The sequence below is a fragment of the Onychostruthus taczanowskii genome, unplaced genomic scaffold (genome assembly GCF_017590055.1).
Source record: "Onychostruthus taczanowskii isolate IOZ18803 unplaced genomic scaffold, ASM1759005v1 scaffold3, whole genome shotgun sequence".
Taxonomy (NCBI): domain Eukaryota; kingdom Metazoa; phylum Chordata; class Aves; order Passeriformes; family Passeridae; genus Onychostruthus; species Onychostruthus taczanowskii.
This window is the reverse complement of record NW_024500349.1, coordinates 16,466,937-16,486,969: the sequence shown is the minus strand read 5'-3', so window position 1 is coordinate 16,486,969 and position 20,033 is coordinate 16,466,937. Positions and strand designations below refer to the sequence as shown.

The 20,033-nt window shown below is 37.6% G+C and overlaps 1 protein-coding gene across 3 annotated transcripts in view; it reads right to left on the bottom strand.

Annotated features, from left to right (window-relative positions):
- Positions 1 to 20,033, bottom strand: part of ESYT2 (extended synaptotagmin 2) — an 81,081-nt gene that overhangs the window by 29,197 nt on the left and 31,851 nt on the right. For all 3 annotated transcript variants that reach the window (XM_041408528.1, XM_041408529.1, XM_041408530.1), the window contains exons 4-7: positions 18,663 to 18,739; positions 12,862 to 12,934; positions 11,934 to 12,023; positions 521 to 576 (exon numbers count right to left, since the gene is read on the bottom strand). In XM_041408528.1, coding sequence (XP_041264462.1) covers positions 521 to 576; positions 11,934 to 12,023; positions 12,862 to 12,934; positions 18,663 to 18,739 — 296 coding nt within the window. The remainder of the gene's footprint in view (positions 1 to 520; positions 577 to 11,933; positions 12,024 to 12,861; positions 12,935 to 18,662; positions 18,740 to 20,033) is intronic.

Below are 20,033 nucleotides of genomic sequence, written 5' to 3'. Positions count from 1 at the left end.
TATACAGTCAGTGTTTTTGCTACTCCACTTGATCTTCACATAATAAACTGAAAGCTTTAAAAGTAAACACTTGAATATATTAGAAATTGTATTTAATTTGAATAATCTTAAAATACTTCTAACGACCTGTACACAAGCAAATAGAGATGGATTGGCATACAAAGCCAAGACCCAAGATGTCATGAGCCCACTGGCATGAAAGGAAGGTTCTGTGTCTTTCATAGGAGATGGCAGATAGGAAATTCAGAAGATTCTGGAAAGGCTGAGAACACTAAAAGAAGCACATTACAAATTATATTTTCAAAGTATTTTTAACAAGACGTACTATATATACTTATGGCATATTTTGCCTTGTGGTGAAATCATTACCTTCTGCAAATTGAGCAATTTCATATACTTCTACATTAAGAGATAACTGCTCAGAGTCATCTAACCTAGAAACTATTCAATTGATGGTCTTGAGATTTTCTGGGATCTACTGGGGTGCAGATATATCAAACACTGCTTTAGGTTTACTCACTTCAGTCCTGGAACATCCAGAAGATTGGTCAGTCCAGTCCAGTTAATTTCCAAAAGCTGTCAATTGAAGAGAAAAGATGGAGGGGGAAAAAAAGACAGGAAAAAAAAAAAAGAAAAAAAAAAGAAAAAAGAAAAAAACCAGTTTAGAATTGGTAACAGTGAAGAAATAAACACAATTGTTACAGATTCTGATCAGTGGAGAATTAACCAGTTTCCAGGATTTTCTTGAACTCTTGAACAAACAAACAAAACAACCCTCTTCCATTCTTAAGAATTTTTAGACATTTGTTTTGAAAGCTATAAAAAGTTTCACCATTCTCTTATCCACTCTTCCACCATTCATATAAATATGCACCCCCCAATATACACATATGCACCCCCCAATATACACAAAAACACAGGATCTACAACCCATATAGAATAATGTAATGTGGTCCTATTTTCTGGAGAAATATTTCTGGAGTCACCATAGATGAACAGTCATTAACATGAATCTGCAAATTATAATAAACTGATAAAGAATCCCACATGAGACCAGGAAAAAAAAAAAAAAAGAGATCTAGAAGACATAGCCAACAGAAAGAATGAAGAATTGGGATTAAGGAGGTGGCAGGAAGATGTGGTAACAGCTTTCAAACATAAGAGGCTGTTTTCAAGGCACAAGTTCATTCTATCACTGATAACGAAGAAAGGTATCAACAGGATTAAGTATCAGAGTGAGAAAAATCCTCAGAAATAATTAAAAGGGATAACTCATTGCTAGGTCATGCATACTTTCTTCACTGAAAATCTTTGCAGAATATTATGCTGTATAAAGGTATCTATTCTGTTTCAAGATTGCTGCCATTAAAAACTAATTTAAAACATCCTTTTTGGTCCTATAATATTCTAATTCTAGATAACAAAACCAAGAGACCTGAATTCCCTTAGTTCTCTCTTCAATGAATGATTTCATTTAACTTCACAGAAGTTACCAGAGTATTTAAGCAACACATAAATCCAAACCCACCCAGTTACCACCATGTTTCCAAATCCAACTGTCTCAGTCTAAGGACAACTGCATGAGAAAAGGATTTTGATATTCCTCAGTTAAGAAACTAATTGTGGCAGTTCAGCTAAATGCTGAAACAAAACAACAAACCTCTACAAGAACAAATGTGTATTTTCACAAACAGACAAGAATCATCACTGTACCTTCACCTTCTTTTCTTAAAAATAGCACATACCATTCTTTTACAAAGGATCTATTAATAGTTTAATTAATGACTTCCTTTGCGAATACTTCCAGTAAAGATAACACATAATAGATTAACTCATATAAGAAGCATTGTTTCTTAATATACTTTTGAAATGGTGGCAAATATGTCAACAATGTTACCTATGAACAATATTATCAGGCCTATCTGTAAAAAACAATTAAGCAGGGAAAATCATTATCCTTTCAAGGAAAAAAGTAAGATGCAATAACCAGATATTCCAGAACAAAAGGCAACACAAATCGTGGGACATACTGCATGAATCTACACGAGCACCATGCCCTTGCCACAAACAGGGCTCAGGCTATTCTGGGCATCATGAAGATGATTAAGGGACTGGAGCATGATGTCATGAGAGGTGCCCAGTTCCTTCATTATTTTTGTGGTCCACCACTGGACTTATTCCAGCACATCCCTGTCTCTGTTGTACTGGGGAACCCCACACTGCACTCCAGATGTGCCTCACCAGTGCTGTGGAAAATGGAAAAATCTCCCTCAACCAGCTGGCAATGCTTCTCCTAATGCAACCCAGGGTGCTATTGGCCTTCTTTGCCCTAAGTGCACATTTCTGACTTCTCTTCCCCCTTCTGTCCAACTGAACAGCCCGTGGCTTCTTCAGCAAAGCTTCTTTCCAGGCCCCCAGCCTGACATGGGAGACAGGGTTATTCCTCTCTAGGCACAAGACTTCACATTTCCATTTGCTGAAGTTCATGAAATTCCTGTTGGAACATTTCTCCAGCTTGTCAAGGTCCCTCTAAACAGCAGTACAACTATCAGGTCTATCAAGCACTCCAAGTTTTAAGCAAGCAAACTTGCTGAGAGCACACTCTGCCCCAGCATCCAGGACAGCCACGAATTTGTGCTGGCCCCAGTTTTTACCCTGGGGTAAATCACTGACAGTCTCCCAGCAAAACTTCACGTTGCTGACCACAACTCATTGAGCCTGAAGAGTTTAGCCACTTTTCAACCAAGTTGCCCATTCATCTACTCTGTACTTTACTTTACTTAGCAGTTTACCTACAAGGATGTTGCAGAAGGCTGTGTCAAAAGCTTTACTGAAGGCAAGGTAAGCTGTATCCATTGTTCTTCCCTCATCCACTGAGCCAGCCTTCTGATCACAGAGGGTTACTGGCTTGGTTTCCATGATTTCCTGTTCATGACTCCCTCCTGGCTACTCCAATCACTTTCTTGTCTCTTCAACCTTACCAGCAGGAGGGAGCTCACCACCTGAGCCCCTGTGCCCTTGAACTGCCTCCAGAGCCACGCTGCAGTCACCTTCCAAGCTTTCCAGATCTCCCCTGAAGTGGTGATCCCCACAGGGAAGAGCAGTGGGTTATGGTCTGAGGGCCAGACAAGCTGTAAGAGTTGACAACAAGCTGAACCTGAGGTCCAGGCAAGCACAACCCTCAAGAGGAAACAGGTCAGGATGGCACATGGGGCCAGGATTCTCTCAGAAGTGACCACCTCCCCCTTTCTCCTGGTGCTTCAGTGCAGCTCAGGCCCTGCTGGCTTGGATGCTCCCAGGCCCTCCTCTGCTACACTGGCCCCAAATCTGTTCCACAGCCGCAAATCTGCTGATGGGGTAGGACTCATCTTTCTTGGGGCAGAAAATTTCCACCTTTCCCCATCATGGAATAATTCCACCCAGTAGTTTCTCCAGAAAGTCAGAGATCCTGTTTCAGACATCCCCTCTCTACAGAGTCACGCTATGTGAGGGAAACTAAACTCAGACTAAGCCATCTACTTGATTATATCCATTTGTTATGGATGAAACCACTGTGAGAATCTAAAGTGGAAAAATTCTTCAGCAGTTCTACAGAGATTGCTGACTTTCTTGACTGATTCCTTCTTTAGGTGAAGAAGGACCACTTTGTATTCAATGTCTTTTTTGAAGCACTTAGTTTACAGCCAGCTTTGCCCACTTTCTATTAGAGTACTAACTAGCAGGATTTTACTGAGAAAAGGTTAATGCTCCTCTATTTATGAAATACTAGCACAGCTAAATGGAAGTAATACCTTTCAGAAGAGAAAAAGGTCTTAGCTACAGCCCATACTGTATACTGAACAGTCTTTTTTTTTTTCTTTGAGGTGCTGTAATTTTTTTCCTACATGATTATCAATTTAAAGCTCTGAGGTTTCTAGTTTCCAAATGTAAAAAACCCCTTGTTGAAAAGAATTTGTTGCAAAATGGGTTCTTTTACATTGGCATGTAAGCTTTAGTTGTACAGTTCTACAAAAACAAACTATGAGCTAGAACACCGAACATTTTAATTTAGGAAAACTAAGATGATTTCAGTACATTCCACTTTGAAAATTAATTGTGCAAATTATTAGTATATTTTCTCAAATCTCCTCCTTAAGTCTGAAAAAAAAAAGTTAAGAAATAAATAATTGAACCAGGATGAAAAGTCCAACTTAGTGTGAATAATTTCAGTTTTATTCTACTTCCTCAATCATGTAAACCCACAGATGTTTAAGTAATATAGCAAACTAGTAGCTTGGTAGTAGCTGATAAGACTAACCACAAATTGAGTATTCAGACTAATTCTCTTGTTCTAATCACAAGTTTTGACTGCACATTATTATAGACACTTTAAAAATCTATGCAGTCTACCAAGCTTCTAGAAGAAGTAGTTTTATACTGTTTTAAGGCAAAGAACCCAGTTTATTCTATGATTTATTCTTTATTCATAGGCAAAATAGAAGCAAATGGACACCAAAATACCTTCCAAAAGTGGTCCCTATCCTGAGGTGCTCATACCTGTATCCTGTATTTAACAGTTTTACATAACGATGTTTTCAGATTAAATAGCAAATAAGAAAAGATTTGCATTTCCTTTTTTTTTCCCCTATTTTGTTCAGTGTACTGCATACAACAATTAACACAGTAAGTCCTTTGCTTCTCCTAAACAGACTTCACTGAATAAATGCATTGAGCAACACAACGCATGTTGAAATTCAACATTGAGAAACATCTCCTGCACTGGACTGAAACATTTATCACATTGGTTTCTCTATTAACTGCCACAGCCCAAAAGAAAGCCAGGAACAACCAAGGAGATGCCACTGAGAAGTGACACTTTGCTTTGATGTGACTAAAAAGCATTTCAAAAGGCTGCAACACAGCCTATGAAACAAAACAGGGCTATGGTACAAGTTCACTGTCAATATTTTGATTATTACACACCTCTGCTAAAAAACAAGCCTACCCATTCATTCCATCATCAGTCCTTACAGAATGAAACATGGAAAAACAATTACACAAAAAACCCGAGATGTTTGCCACTAAGAGTGGTCATTTAGACAAGAAATACATATAATATCAGAAATTCTCTTCATCCACTTAATGTAGAGGAATAAAGATGTTTGCCACTAAGAGTGGTCATTTAGACAAGAAATACATTAATGTAGAGGAATAAAGACCAATTTCAGAAATGTTAAAGTCAAATCCTCTTCCATTTGAAGCTGAAGCTCATAAATTTAAAAAAACATTATTACAGCTAAGAACTTTACAGGGTTATTAAAAAAACTTTGCACATAAATCTTAAGCCATGAAATGTTTTGGAAGGAATATGAGCCTTCAAACTCCTGGCATAATCAAGCTTTCACTGTTTGGTCTTCAAATGTAAATTCCCCTGTCAGATAAAGTTTGTTACATTTGCCCACCCCAGAGCTTCCTTTTGAGTTCTACCACAAGCACCCAGCAGCAACACACACTCTAATCTTAGTCTACAGGTATGAGGGAGAAATTTTTGTTTTGTTTTCTCCATTTCTGTTTTTTTTAGTGTTCTATCTCCCCCTGTCTTCACCTCACCTTTCCTTTCACATAAGTTGTTTCAAGTCTGCACTTGGTTTCCAAACACAATCAGACCTGCAATAGATACACTGTTTGCAACTTAAGAAGAGTTTTCCAAAAAGCAACTCAGGAAAGAAAAAAATCCTTATACCTGTGAAAAAAGTATAGAAATAACACTGACAGCAGACACACACAGAGCAGAGTGAGAAGATAGGAGGAAAAGAATTTCTTCATAAGCAGAGCGAGCCCCCATCCACAGTCCAGCAAAATAACAAGGGATTTTCATTCTGTATTTTGGGCACTGCTGTGCCATGACTTGCTGGAAAAGAACAGGACCCTCTAACGTGGTTCTGACAGAAGTTACAGCAATGTTGGCATCATAACTAACTGAAGAGTCCTTTGGAGAAAAAGGAAGCAAGCAAGGGACTCCCAGCTGATGAATCTTTTATAAAGCACCAAATCTAAAAACTTTCCATATTTAAAAAATAGTTTAACAATATGATTTCCTCCTCTGTCACCATTTTAAGCAATGCATAATTCTCTTAGTTTAGCTAAATTCAGAGAATGCCAGCTGGTTCCCTGCAGCAGAACTAGCAGAGAAATTTTCCAGAACACTGGAAAAACTGCGTGCAGAATTTGTAACTAAATTAAATTCTGCCAGAAGCCAGAAACGACGGTGTCTTTCCACGACACACTGCAGCTGAGAGAGCTGATGTGCCTTGCAGACTCCACCAACCAGCTCACTGAACAAAGGCAGGATTCCAGACACCAGTTACACTTTCCAATGAAGTAGTCTGTGTGTCTTGTTACTCAAACCTCTTCAAATTCTTCCTCTGCTCAGAGAAGTGAAAACAAATTTCCATTATCTGCCTGAAAGCCAAGAAATTCACATCTTCCCAAAGCTCTGTACTGAGAACAAATGCAACAGATACATTGGAAGAGGCTAAAAAATAAAATTAAAAAATAAATCCCTTCAGCCAGTAAGGAAAGATAGGCTAAAAACTAATGAGCATCTCTATACACACTGGGTGTTCTCAAGACCCTAGAAACCTTTACAAAGGGAAGAATACATGCTAGAATGTAGAATACACAAGGCTATAAATAAAGTTCACAGAAGTACAAAAAGCAGCCTCTAAACACTGCCAACCTTGTGGCTTGATTTGGCTGCCATAAACAATACTAATTCTCAGAAGAGAAGCCACAGCATATTTTAAAATGCTGATTAACAACTTCCTTCTAAATGAGTTATGGAAATGTAAGACTTTAGTAGGAAAACTTAAGCTCTACTGCAGGCCACGAGGATACAATTCCATGGGATAAGGTGTGATTCTTCGCAGAAATGTGTTACAAGGAGGGGACTAACATGCCCTCCCTCTACTGTTACTTGTGAAAGGCCATACAGAGACATGGTACCATTTGTTTGTTAGTAGAGCAAAGCCCATCACCACCTACAATACTGAAGTGCTGGCATTGTTGTAATAATTTAATATGAAACATTATCCGGTGTATCTCCCAGGAAATACACAATAAACTCAACCTTTCAAACAACACTACAGAGAGTAGGTGCTGTAGTATTCCCACTGGTTGCTATAGGAAACACAGCATATCTCTGCACAGAAATGGTGTTTTAAAGTTTTTCAGTTGTAACTCTCTGAAGATTTAAAAGAGACAACTGCTAGAGAGGTAAGATGTATATTTGAGGGGTAGAAGACACAGCAGGCAAGTGAGCTGAAGTGACCAGAAGCAGGATCACAGTTGACTTTGCACAAATCCAGTGCACCTGCTGTTCTCCATAGTGTCAGCTACTCACAGTTTTATTCAAGCCAATTCTCTCCACCTTCTCTACTCCTTCCTACCCTTCTACCAGTCTGCATTTTGGCTCACACCCTCACACCAGTCTTGAAACTGTCCTGACTTGAGTGAGCTGGTTCAGGCAACTAAATTACATCTGAAGCACAGGAAACTGGGCATTTCTTATGGTGTTTAATATCCTGCCAGTTCATGTCCCTTAGCCAGCTTCCTCCAGCAGCACCAGTTTCAAAATTGGTGTGAGAGAGACAATTGAATTGAATAGGAGGGCAGAGGGAGAAAAGAATAAGGTACTGTGGAAACACCAACTGTGATGGCCATTAAAACATCCCATAAGCTACCAAAATCTAAAATCAATGAAAAAAAAATGTAAGCTGTAGCAAATTTTAAGTATGCTGAGTAGCAGTGCAAATCATTCACTTCATAAGCAACAAGAATAATTCTTAACAAATATTATTCTAACAGTAGCTGTGCATCAGCATTTATCCAGGTGTTCCACAATCCTGACAGACCCATATGTTCTAGAGACATTCTATGTATTCTACATAACCACTTTGTTTATTTCCAGCCATTTCACTGGGACGCATCATGGCTGCAAGCACTCCTTTTTGAGCCTAATTTTCATCAGGACTTAAAATTTTGAAAGTCCCATCCAGCCAGTATCATTTTGCGAGTCCCATCCAGCTAGTTTTCCAAAGGCAGACAAAATTAAATGAAATTAAACTGATATAAAAATTAATCAAAATACAAGACAGAACCAATCTGTAAAGTGAGTAGAGACAAAATTAAATGAAATTAAACTGATATAAAAATTAATCAAAAATACAGAACAGAACCAATCCGTAAAGTGAGTAGGAGAGTAGTACTCAAGTCAGCAAGTGGAAGGCAGAACAGTAAATCTGAAAACGAGAGCTTTGGAAGAGCTGCCCATTTTTCCTGGAAGACATCCTGTTTTCCAGCCATTGTTCTTTTTAGAACATTAGTATTTTTATGTGTTTGTCTTATTGGGAGGGTTTTGGCTTCTATTAAGAGAAAACGGTTGGGTTAGGACACACCCTCAATTCTGAGTGTGCCACTGAGCAAGCTTTTGAAAATTACCCATTTACAGTACAACTATAAGCCATATGAACTTCTGTAACTGAAAAACAAATCAAAATAACTATGCACTGATTCATGCTAAAAGTAAAACAATAACTAAAACTTTGAGAACCAACTATCTGGTAAATGTACATTATATTAATATAGTGAGAAGTATGCAAAGAACCTCACAAATCCTGACTGCTAATCCAGTGCCACCTTCTTTCTAGTACTGACACTCAGAGATTTAAAAGACTACTTCAAACATTAGAATGCACATTAGAATATTTCCCTCCCTTGAAATGTCCTACATGTCTGGACTTATAAAATAAGTTGATGAAACTTTTAGCACCTTCTTCACAATAACAGCAACAAAATACAGTATATAGGAAGTTTCGTAAGATGTAAGAACTCTTGAAATATCAAAATCTTTATGTGTTACTCAGAAATATGAGACTGGTAAACTCATAGGCCATGTTGCCTTATATAGTCATTAAGTCCAGCTAACAGATGATACAGAGCAAGAGGAATTGTTGCCAGTTACTTTAGACTGGAAAATATGAGAACAAAATCTAATGCCAGCTGCCAGCTAATTCCTCTTCTCTTCTAACAAAAATATTTAAGAAAAGCTTTCTTTGGCTGCAGCCATTTGCTCTCTAGTAAGAGAACAGAATTTGGTTCTTGCTATAATAAGCTTTATTTTACATTTTTCTACACAAGTTAGAAAAATAAACACGGAGAAAACACACAGCGGTGGGGAGAGAAGTCTGTTTGGAAAAAGCTGAACAACCATGGACAACTGTCAAAGTTATGGGCTATCTTAGATTATTTTTGAACCATCCACCCTTAGGTTTGCTTGGACCTTGACCACTACCTTAGTTTTTAAATGAAAGGAAGGTGAAAAACACTTTTAACATTTTTGTAACTGAATACTTTTGGGGAGGGCTTGACTTTTTAGTCCAAGCTGATACTCTGCTCTATTTCCCATCCTTCTTTTGCCCCACTAATAAAGTGTCAGTGGTAGGACAAAAGACAAAATTTTTATGGACAAAGTATTTCCCAAAGTTCAGAAACTGACCCAAAATCAGGGGTGTTTCACTTGATATGTTTTCAGTTTCTTCTCTCAGGTGCAAGCTGTCCTAGTTAAGCACTTTGCAGATCATCATACTTAGAAAAGAGTGGGCACAGGTACCCGAGTTAGAATCTACTGGAGAAGGCTCTGGGTGTACCACAAGTGGAAGGTTTGGATACCTCCTACCAGAGCAGGATGCTGGGAAGCATAGCAATGCCAGGAATTGTTTCTAAGGATTCCTGCTGCTGATCTCTCCTCCTGCCACTGCCAGCTTTCCTACCTCTCCCCAAGAAGGCACCAAACAGAAGCATCTGCAGGAGGTACCCCAGGGCAACCCAGACATACTGGGTCAGGTCACGGCTGCAGCACAGAGTGTGTCAGAATGGCTTCTGCAGAAGGACTGTACAAAACAGAACTGAGAGACACAACATAAACCACATCTAGACAATGCAGAAATGGTATTCCAGTAGGAGAAAAAGAGGCAGTGCCTCTCTCCACACAGCTACATTTTTCTCCCTGCTCCTCTAAACCAGAATGTTTGCATTTAACTTGTTTATTGGATGGTCCCTGGAATGAGCTGGGGACTGTACTGAGTATGGAAGTTGTTTAGGAGAGGATTAAATAGCAAAACGATATCAGAGAGTATGCTAACAATTACATAGTGCAAACCAGCATAAGACAGCATTCAATCCCTTTCAGGGCCATGCTTACTTTGTTAGGATAAACATGAAGATTAACAGCTGTCCTACACTCACGGCTCAGCCAGAGATTAAAAATGAGGTGAAACTTAAGCAGACATCTCCTAGTGTTTAGGCTCACTTCAACAAAATCTGTGGAAATCCAAATTTGGTTCATCCCAATGTACTTCCTCAACTATTTCCAAATAAGAACAACAATGTCTTACCAGTTTTGCATGAACAAATTCACTTTTACAAAAACCCTGACTAAATAGGGACAAAATATTTCTGAATTCTTGCATATTTTATTAAGATTTAAGTCTCCATTCCTTCTACCCAAGTACACACGGTTTCTCTAGACAGATGAAACAAGCCACATAAATACACAAGTGATGTAAGTTTTTTCTAGGCCATACATAAACACCTAAAACCAAACCTATCTTTTCAACATGGTAGCAAAAATTTATCATGGGACATTTTTTCAAAAGAACTGTATCACAGGAAAGTGATTTCTTTGAAGAAAGTAACAACATAAAGCTGTTGAGGAATTCACTCTCATCCCCAAAGCCTAGATCAGCTTTTCAGAGTTTCAGACTGCTGATGAAACCAAGATTATCATTTCTTGATGCTTCAAAGTATCTAAACCCATGCACTTGTAATTTGTGACCTGCCAGTCTGAAACTGTTAAACCTTGACATAGTAGGTTTTAATGTTTAATTAGAACATCTTCAAGGAAAGCTTCCAGTGGAAAATATACTTTCAAGTAAGAGATTGAAACAATTTCTTTAAAGAAGTCTATGGAGCATAAGAATTTCCACGTTGTTCACATTTTCTGTTAGGCTCTTAGAGATACTTATTAAACGCAGCTCCAAACTTCAAACTGCTGAAACTGCCTCACACACACATGCACAACATCAAAGAATTTTCCACCAGCCAAGTGCAATGTGTATTATGTTATTCTTTATGCTTTTATATAAAAAGATTTAGTGAAGTACTGTGCCTAAAACTGAAAGCATTTGAGGTTTGTCCTCTTGTTTACATATGCCAGTTTGGCTGTATCATTTTCATAGCAGCAAGACCTTGTTGGCTCACCTTTGTTTCACTGTTATTCCTGCCCAAACATGCACTTTGGCCTAGTGCATTTCCCAGCTGAATTCTGTGACCTTCTCTCTGCTTTCCACTTTTGCTGCTATCATGATCATTTTGAATTTTAATTCCATCTCACTATGTGCTTCATCAACCCTGGTCACTGGTAAATTGCCCACTTGCTATTTAGGATAAAAACTTCACAGTAGGTAGGTAATTTCCCATTTTAATTTGTGTTAACACCAGCACTGGTTTTCTTAACAACCTTGCACAGATTTTGTGAAATTTTAAGTTATATCTACAGAATATAATGAGAAAAGCAACAAAAGCTTTTCTACAACCAATCTAGATGGTATCTATTGATCTTTCCTTACCCAGAGGACTTGTAAGAAAAGTTTGACAGCTTTCACAAGACACACTTCCAAACACAAGACACACTTCCAAATGCCAATGTAATTATTATCCATCTTGGTTCCTGCTAGCATTCATAAATTTTTTTCAGTGTTTATTTGCCAAAGTTCAAGCAAGCAGTAGTGATTTCCCAAACTGTTTCCTTTTGCTGCTAAATTCTTGCTCCATCATTTTCTATCTACCATCAGCAGCACTCTAAAAGAATTGGAAAGGGAGATAAAAGTGCTTACAGGTTTTCTAAGGAAAAAAAGAGATAGTGCTCCAATTAGGGGCATGTCTCCAATTAGTGGTTCCAGGATAACCCTCATGGTGCCATGGATCTGTGAAAGGGGAAGAAAAAAAAGACAATGAAATTTACTTTAGTCAAGTTTTAAATAAAATTTATTTGCTGGCAATGTTCACACGTCTAATTCATTAAATTCTTGTTTACAGAAAAACTTTATATATATATATATATATATATATATATATAAATTCTTTCTTTATATGTCATCCAAACCCCCAAAAAATTCATACAAGCACTTAACAGTTGTGCTTGAAAACTCATTACATTCATCTGTATCATGCATGTTGGTGGTAATTTCTTAAAAATGTGAAGTAGATTATTTCTACAGCTCCATGTAAACAAATGTGACACAAGAAGCACAGTGGCACCACAGGTACTGGAGCAAAGCAGGTAAATGCTTACAGGTATGTCAAGACATACAAGCAAAAGAGCTAATTCTGCTCCTTATGGAGAGATCTGTTATCAGAAAGTTCAGGAAATCTCAGAAACAATATCAGAAGGCAAAGCTACTAATAGCAATTGCATCTAAACCAGTAATTCTATCTGATGTTTAGATATTGCATGAAATAAAATTTTAAGCTCCATGGTGCCTTTAAAAACAGGCACATCACTTGAACCCATCACATCAGCTTGATGTGAAATTATCTCTAGGTTTTCCTGAAGTAAATGTTACATATTTGTTCTACATCTTAAAGGATTTTTTTTTTCTTATGTTAAGTCGTGTTACTGAAATTCTAATGCAGTATCAATACTATTCAAATGGGGGGGGGAGCTAGAAAACTACACAATTACTGTTGTTTTCTCACAGATGATTTAATCAGAAAATAGTGATTTAGGGATATGAAAATCAAAAGAAAAAAACTGAACTTCACCTGTATGCTTTTCACACCAGCTCTGCAGAAGTATCTCTTGATCTCCAAATCAATTTCACAGTTTCCAACAAAACTAAACCAAAAAAGAAAGTACACATTTCACTTTTACAAACTAAATTGCAATAAACTGTTCTGTTTTGCAGTGTCATGACAACATATTCTGTCTCCCAGTGTATGCACAAAAAATGCCTGTTGAAATATTAGAACATAAAACAATGTCAGTTTGCTTAAACATTCCTTTCAAAACATCACTGTCATCAGAATCACTCAAATTAATACCTAGTTTTGCTACCATCTCCAGAAGGATGCATAAGAAACAAGCAAGAGGCCCTACTTTTGGGAAATAATGGACACAGAACTCATACTCCGTTTCAGGAAAGCTCTCCACAGATCTCATTGATTGTAAATGTACCCAAATCCACTCACATCTAACATAATCATGAGAAGCACTAGACAGAGATGGTGGTTATGCTAAAAATGAAACTTGTCTGAAACATTCACAGACTTGCAAAGCCAGTCGTATTTAGAATTTCAAGAAGCAGGGCATGCTGAGCTGAATGATCTTCTAAGCAAGTTCTAAGCCAAAAACAGTTGAGCCCTTTCTGAAGGGAGAGAAGGCAGGAAGCAAATTAGAGGACATTAAAAACGATGCATATTTTTCCCTGAACAGTTCTTGCATCCCATTTTTGGGGATGCAAGTTCAAGTGATTGAAATTTTCCAGATGCTGCCCTGTATTTCAGATTTGTCAAAGTTGGTAAAAACAAGTCCCATCTATTTTGCTATGCTACAAGGCTACAAGATTATTCACACACAACTCAGGCTTGGATTTGTAACTGCTTTCCCTGAACCTTCATCCAGGTCAACCATGTACCAACAGAGCTGAGCAAACTTTTTTTTCCAATAGCTGGCACTTCTGGGAGACACACTGGTTCTGAAACAAACTAATTTTAAGACTCAACAAGAAATTTAGGAAGAAAGCTTTAAACTCTGATTTAGCATGGAATTACTCAATGATTCTACAGAATGAGAGCTAAAAGCAAAACCCAAGAGGCTGAATACCATGCTCCAGGTAGGGAGAGGTGAGCTGGGCTAGGACACTCTCTAAGAAGATAGAGGCTGTAACAGAAGCACAAATGAAACCTGAAGAGATTTCTGAACAGACTGCCCAGATAAAGAAAATGGAAGAAGGAGCCAAGTGGGATGGAGATGAGCCAGATGAAAGCCACACGCTGCTGAAAGGAGGGGGAAATTGTTTCCTCTGCAGGGCATCCTGTTCCAGATTCTGCAGCAGAGCCCAGCTTTCTGTACATTAGTTCCTCAGACCTGGCCTGCACAGTGAAACACTGTTAGCTGTGTTTGGGAGTATGAAGTAATCTTATTACAAAAATGTCTGGGGAATTGTGAACAAATGGAATTGCTCTCTTCTCATTGGCTATTCTAGGCTCAAGTCAATGTAGAATAAATTACTCCTACAGTAAGAGCAGAACAGCAGGATTGCTGTTTCCTTCCCCTGAGCCTGAGGGGCACAAAGTACTACCAAAAGAAAAGACAAGGTGAGAGCTGCTGCATTCCACATATCCATTATCCAAATCATCTGCATCCTCCTCTGCTCTGTGTGTGGTGGTGCTGTCTTTGAGATTTCAACAAATACAAATCTAATCAATCCCTTAAACAGAAATAAACAATAGTACAAGGACTTTCCTGTAAACATCCATCACTGGAATTTATTTTCAACTATTCAAAAGACAACACTATGTAGAATCTTTTTTGTTTAATGGCCAGTTTGGGGAACTGGAAGACAACAACGTGATGGGGTCTATGTCAAAGGAAGGTGACAGTTGCTTTCCTTGGAAAGAATGTAGTGTGACTGTACAGTTTAAAAATAGGTATGTAACTTTTAATAAACAATTTAAAACGATGTAATTTCTATTTTTAACCTATCTAACTATATATAGAGATAGTAGAGATATATATAAATACACTCCCACATATATATATATATATAATTGCATAACAACATGACACAGAGAAGCAAGGTCAATTAAAACCTGCAACTGAAACCTCAATCTCGACACTCTGCAGCATCAGAACTATTTGTGTTACGAAGGCAGGGAAGCAATATGCTTGTTTGAAATCCATAACAACATGATGACAAACTGGAGTAAAAATAGTAACAAACTGCATTTGAGGGGACTAAGTCAACAACATTTAACTTTATAATAAAGCTAAATATGGTTTTATCCCCCAAGATATTTGGCTGGGTCCATTAACAGTCAATGCCTACACAATTCCACTGTAATACACCATATTGAAAGCTCAACTTGAAACCTCATTTAGTAAGAGCAAATTCTATACATTCAGTTCATAATATCCCAGAAATATTTATGATCCCTTTAAGGTACAGAACGCTGAGATAGATCACAGAATGAGGACACTCTTGTAAGAATATTAACAGCAGCTGTACTGAATCAAAAGAGAAGCGTGATGTACTGCCTGTGGTCACTGTAGCCCATGGAAGATACCCAGAAGAAAAAATAAAAGGTTATGGCAAAAATATTTCCTATATTATAGTGATATGTGGTTCTGTACACAGGACTATCTTAATTGTTTTTAGAAAGTTTTTAGGCCCTATTTTTACATCTGTCCTCTGTCAGTATAATGTAGTGAGTCTTCCCATTCAAGTATTCCACGTTTGAAAAAATCTGTCATGTGTTTCAATCTGCAGCCTAAAACTCTTTCATTGCATCAATTTTTTTGTGTCATGAGAAGCTGAAAAAACTCAGGCTATTTACAACGTCTTCTTCAATCTCTTAATGTTCTTTGATTTCTTTGCTACAGTTCACATTTAAATTGACTGAGTTTATCTTGTTTTCTGTTGATCCATAACTTTTATCCAAGTATTTACTACATTCACACACTTTAGCAAAGGTAAGATTTCTTTTTATTAACAATTTCTCAAGATTTTATCTTCATTTGCTCAAGTGGTTGAAATTTTTCCCTTGCCCATCAAGAACTAGACTTTTAAACTGTAATGAGTTTTGATAATTTTTTTAACATAAACTCCACAGTAAGAGAAAGGCAAAGCATTCACTTCACAAATGTGGTCCTCAAACTCAACCTTTGAACACATTCTCCAGTGAGTGCTTTGTGGATTAGTTATTCAAGCTACTTAGAGTGAAGTTCTTAACTGGACCCTGAGTGATGCACAAAACCTGCTCTGAAGAGTTCTGAAAAACACTCTGAAGCAATGATTGTAATGCACTCAGTATCCTTGCAGAAACAATAGAAACTAAACCAAAACACACTCCTTTTGCAATTAAAATTAAAAGCAGACCAAAAAAAAAAAAAAAAAAAAAAAAAAAAAACCACAACGATGATGCAAAAAAATACTCTAGAGTTTTAGAGACACATTGAAACTACTTTAATGCACTATGGAAGGTCCAAAACAAATGCACACACCCCACCACAAACAACTGACAGCAGAAAGAGCTAAAAGAAGCCACAATAGTGGAACTGCAGGATAAAAGGGGATTCTTAAAAGAATTAATGTACTTTAAACTGAAAAAAAAATATAAATAAAATCTTTCCTTCCTTCCCTCACCACATGCCCCACAGGGCTTGGCTTCCTACAACTATTCTTATGAATGTTTAGAGAGATTGTTTGAGAGGTCCTTTTCAACTGTATTTAGAGAATGAAGGGTTTATAGAAAGCTCCTAACTTTAAACTTAGAAATAAATTAAAGTTATAACAAATTAATTTAACTGGAGATTAAAATCTACAGGGATAAATACTCCAAAGGATGGACTTTTCTCCAGCAGTGAGACTGCTCTTTATAATCTTGCAAAACTGCAATATAAGACATAATTTAGGGTTGGTATCTGTATTTAACTTTTTATCTAAATGTATCAAGAGGCACTTATTCTTCCTGTTATGACAGAAAATCCCAGTGATAAAACTCTCAGAGGAAATATAAATCAAACTGCTGAAAAGCAAACAACAACATCAAGCAGTAACAACTGGTACAGGGGGCCAGGGGGGCTCTCTGTCTTAAACTTGCATACTAAAACCTTTGGAAAAGAGCCCTTTCTGAAGGAGAAGCCAAGCACAAGTCTTAAATATGAAACAGGACTTCCTTTGATGATGGTTTTGTCTAAGCCTTAATTCCTAGAAGCTGTGATAGCCACCCCAGAGCACTCATTTCCATTTTCTTCCTGGAAGCCTGTGCCACTGGCAGTAGGGACAGGATGTTGGGTTCAAGAGGCACCCAAGTGACCCAGCTCTATTAGTGTTATTTAAACCACTTCAAGGAATTTATTTCAGCCTTTTAAACTGGAATCTATTGCAGCTGTCGACCACTTCTCTAGGTTGCAAGGTAATAAAATGAGACATATGGGTAAAGATCTCCTTCAGGTCTGTGTAACAGGACATTATTCCTGAAATTTTGTACAAACCTACCAGCCTTTTTACTTTTATCTAATTCATGATGATAAGCAGAAATAAAAAAAAATTAATAGATTTATTCTGTCTTCCTGTGAATAGTTCTGCCTTAAAGGGAAGAAGTGGTTTTGGAACAGAAACAGATTCTTAAAAGCAATTTCTATGGACTGTTTGGTCAGACAAGATTATTTCCCTGAGGGCTTATCTCTGAAGAGGTGAGGCTGTTCTCCCAGTTGCTGTCAGATGTAGGGACAAAGAGAAAACTGAAGGAAGTTGCTCCATTAGGGCTAACACATTCATCCAGTGAAATAAGCTCTCAAGAGCCAATCCTGCTGGTTTTGGTCCAGCAACACAAATCCCTGATTTGGACAGCTCTCTTTTTCCTACAGAAATAAAAATATTTGATTCAATACAGACTGGGCTCTGCTCACAGATGTAGCCCCCACCTGCCCTGGAACCCAGGGAAGGTGACAGCAACCTTTTCTCTTATCACTCTGGGGCCTGCCCAGCTCTGCCAATGCAGCAAAGGCTTCAGCATTGCTGAGCTTTAGACAAATAATTCAAATTTAAGAATTACCACGTTCAAATTTTGGAAGTGCCTCTGAAGCTGAGCCGCCTGATGACCCTCCTGGCTCCTGCCAGGGAAGCAGTGAGGAGCACAGAAGGCTGCTCCTTGCTGGACTGTCAGTGACTGACAAATTTGGCCTTTCCATAACCCACAAGAAGGCAAAAGTAGCCACGGTAGCACAGACCTATGATGATCAATTATAAAAACATTGCTGGGCTCACTGACTGAACTTTCAAAAAACTCTGCAACTGCAGGCTGTGTTGAGAATGACTTGGGTAAATATAGGGTAGACCTACTGAGAAACCCATATAAAAGGAGTCATGATGAAATAGCAAAGAAAGCTGAAGCAATGGAGCACAGTGATTCTGGCATTTTATAATACATAGATTTACTCTGATAAAGTAAACACCAATCGTTCTGTAGCTTTCATTATTTTTTCTAATACTATGTTTATAAAATAATCCAAGTAACAAACTCAAAAAATCTTACATCTTAGATTTCAGACTACATTTAATGGCAAAGTATTAAAGCACTAAGGAAAAAAGTCAAAGATAGTGCTTTATCTTTGGAAAGTATTTTTTTATTAAGAAACATGACTTTAATGACGAAACCACACAGAGTTGATATTTCATTGCTGTTTACAGCATGCAGTTTCTTCCTCCATTCATACACCATTAGAACTAACTATATTTGCATAATGAACGATTCTCCTTTCAGGCCAACATAACTGCCAAATCAAGCAACGTGCAAATTATAAAGCATGGACCCCAGTGTAATATAGTAACAAAGTTTACCTGATTTGAAGGTCCAAAATGATCTGCCTTTTGTCCACATTTTCAGTGTACACTTTTACACCATTTATCCTCAGAGGCTGGAACAATGAAGCAAGTAAAAGTTGGATTCTTCTACAGAAGTATATTAAACTCTTAACTTTGAATGAAAGATTAATATAGGTATATTCATGCCTGAAGTTAAGAACCTACTATAAACATTAAAAGGTGTGAAGTAAGGCTATCAATTTAGTTCAAATTATTATTTCAAGGGTAAAAATTACCTTGCTGGGATCCAATTAACTACAATCCTTCTGGAATTACCCTGGGTATGGACCACTAAACTTCAAGATCTATAAAATATTTAATAATCAAGCTTTCCCTCTCCCCTGCATAAACTGACTTCTCTGTAGAGGTGTATGTCTAACACTCCCAAAGCATTCTTTTCTGTGTAACTACAACAACAAGCTAAACTTAGTTCACAAAAACACAGTTGCCTTAAGTGGAAATTAGTGAGAATAGATGGAAAAGAATCTGTAATTCCCATAAAAAGTTGCGTCAACCACTCTGTGCTATCTTTCTAAATCACTGTGTTCACACTCTCCCCTCTCTCCCTCACACAGAATTAACACTTATCAATTACACACTCAAGCCCCAAACATCCATCAAACACTAGGCAGGAGTGGATGACTAACAACGTCATTTTTGAGTTTTTCCTTTCTTGAAAAATTTTCGTATTTCTATTTACACCTTTTTGATAATTTCTGCAAAATCAAAATCTCACTGCTGTGCTGGGGCTGTGCAGCTCAATCATCTCCATCAAGGTTGCAGTATAAAGTAAGAATATATCTTTGTCATGTCCAAGGTTACTCAATTCAGCTGCAGAACCATACAGAGGTCTGGGAGCTAAAACCTACTTAAAATTAGTATATCTTAAAAGGAATGCTACAGTCTACAATACAAATATATCTAGGGCAGGACAAAGGCCCTGTGTAAAAGGTTTTACAATTTAAAAAAATAATAAACCCAACACACAGAAGGTGCAGTAAAGCATAATGAACTTTAACCTACATGAAATAGAGTCACAAAGAGAGGAAAAAAAGTCCCCTCTATCACACCTGAAAATTAATTTCAGGTTTCCTAACATTTGAGGGTGTGTGGGGGTGTTGATTTTTAAATCCTTATTTGAAATTCAATTTATGACAAGCAATAGAAACATGAAAGACAACTTCAAACAAAAGCTGTTAAACTGTATCTAAAGTTCTGGTTAATGCAGGGATGATTACCTAGTGCAGAACCTGCTGCAAGCAGAGGGGATCATTCTCAGCTTGCACTGGTCAGACAGGTTCTCCTGCAGATATCAGACCCCTTCTTTCACAGGATGGAAGAGAAGAC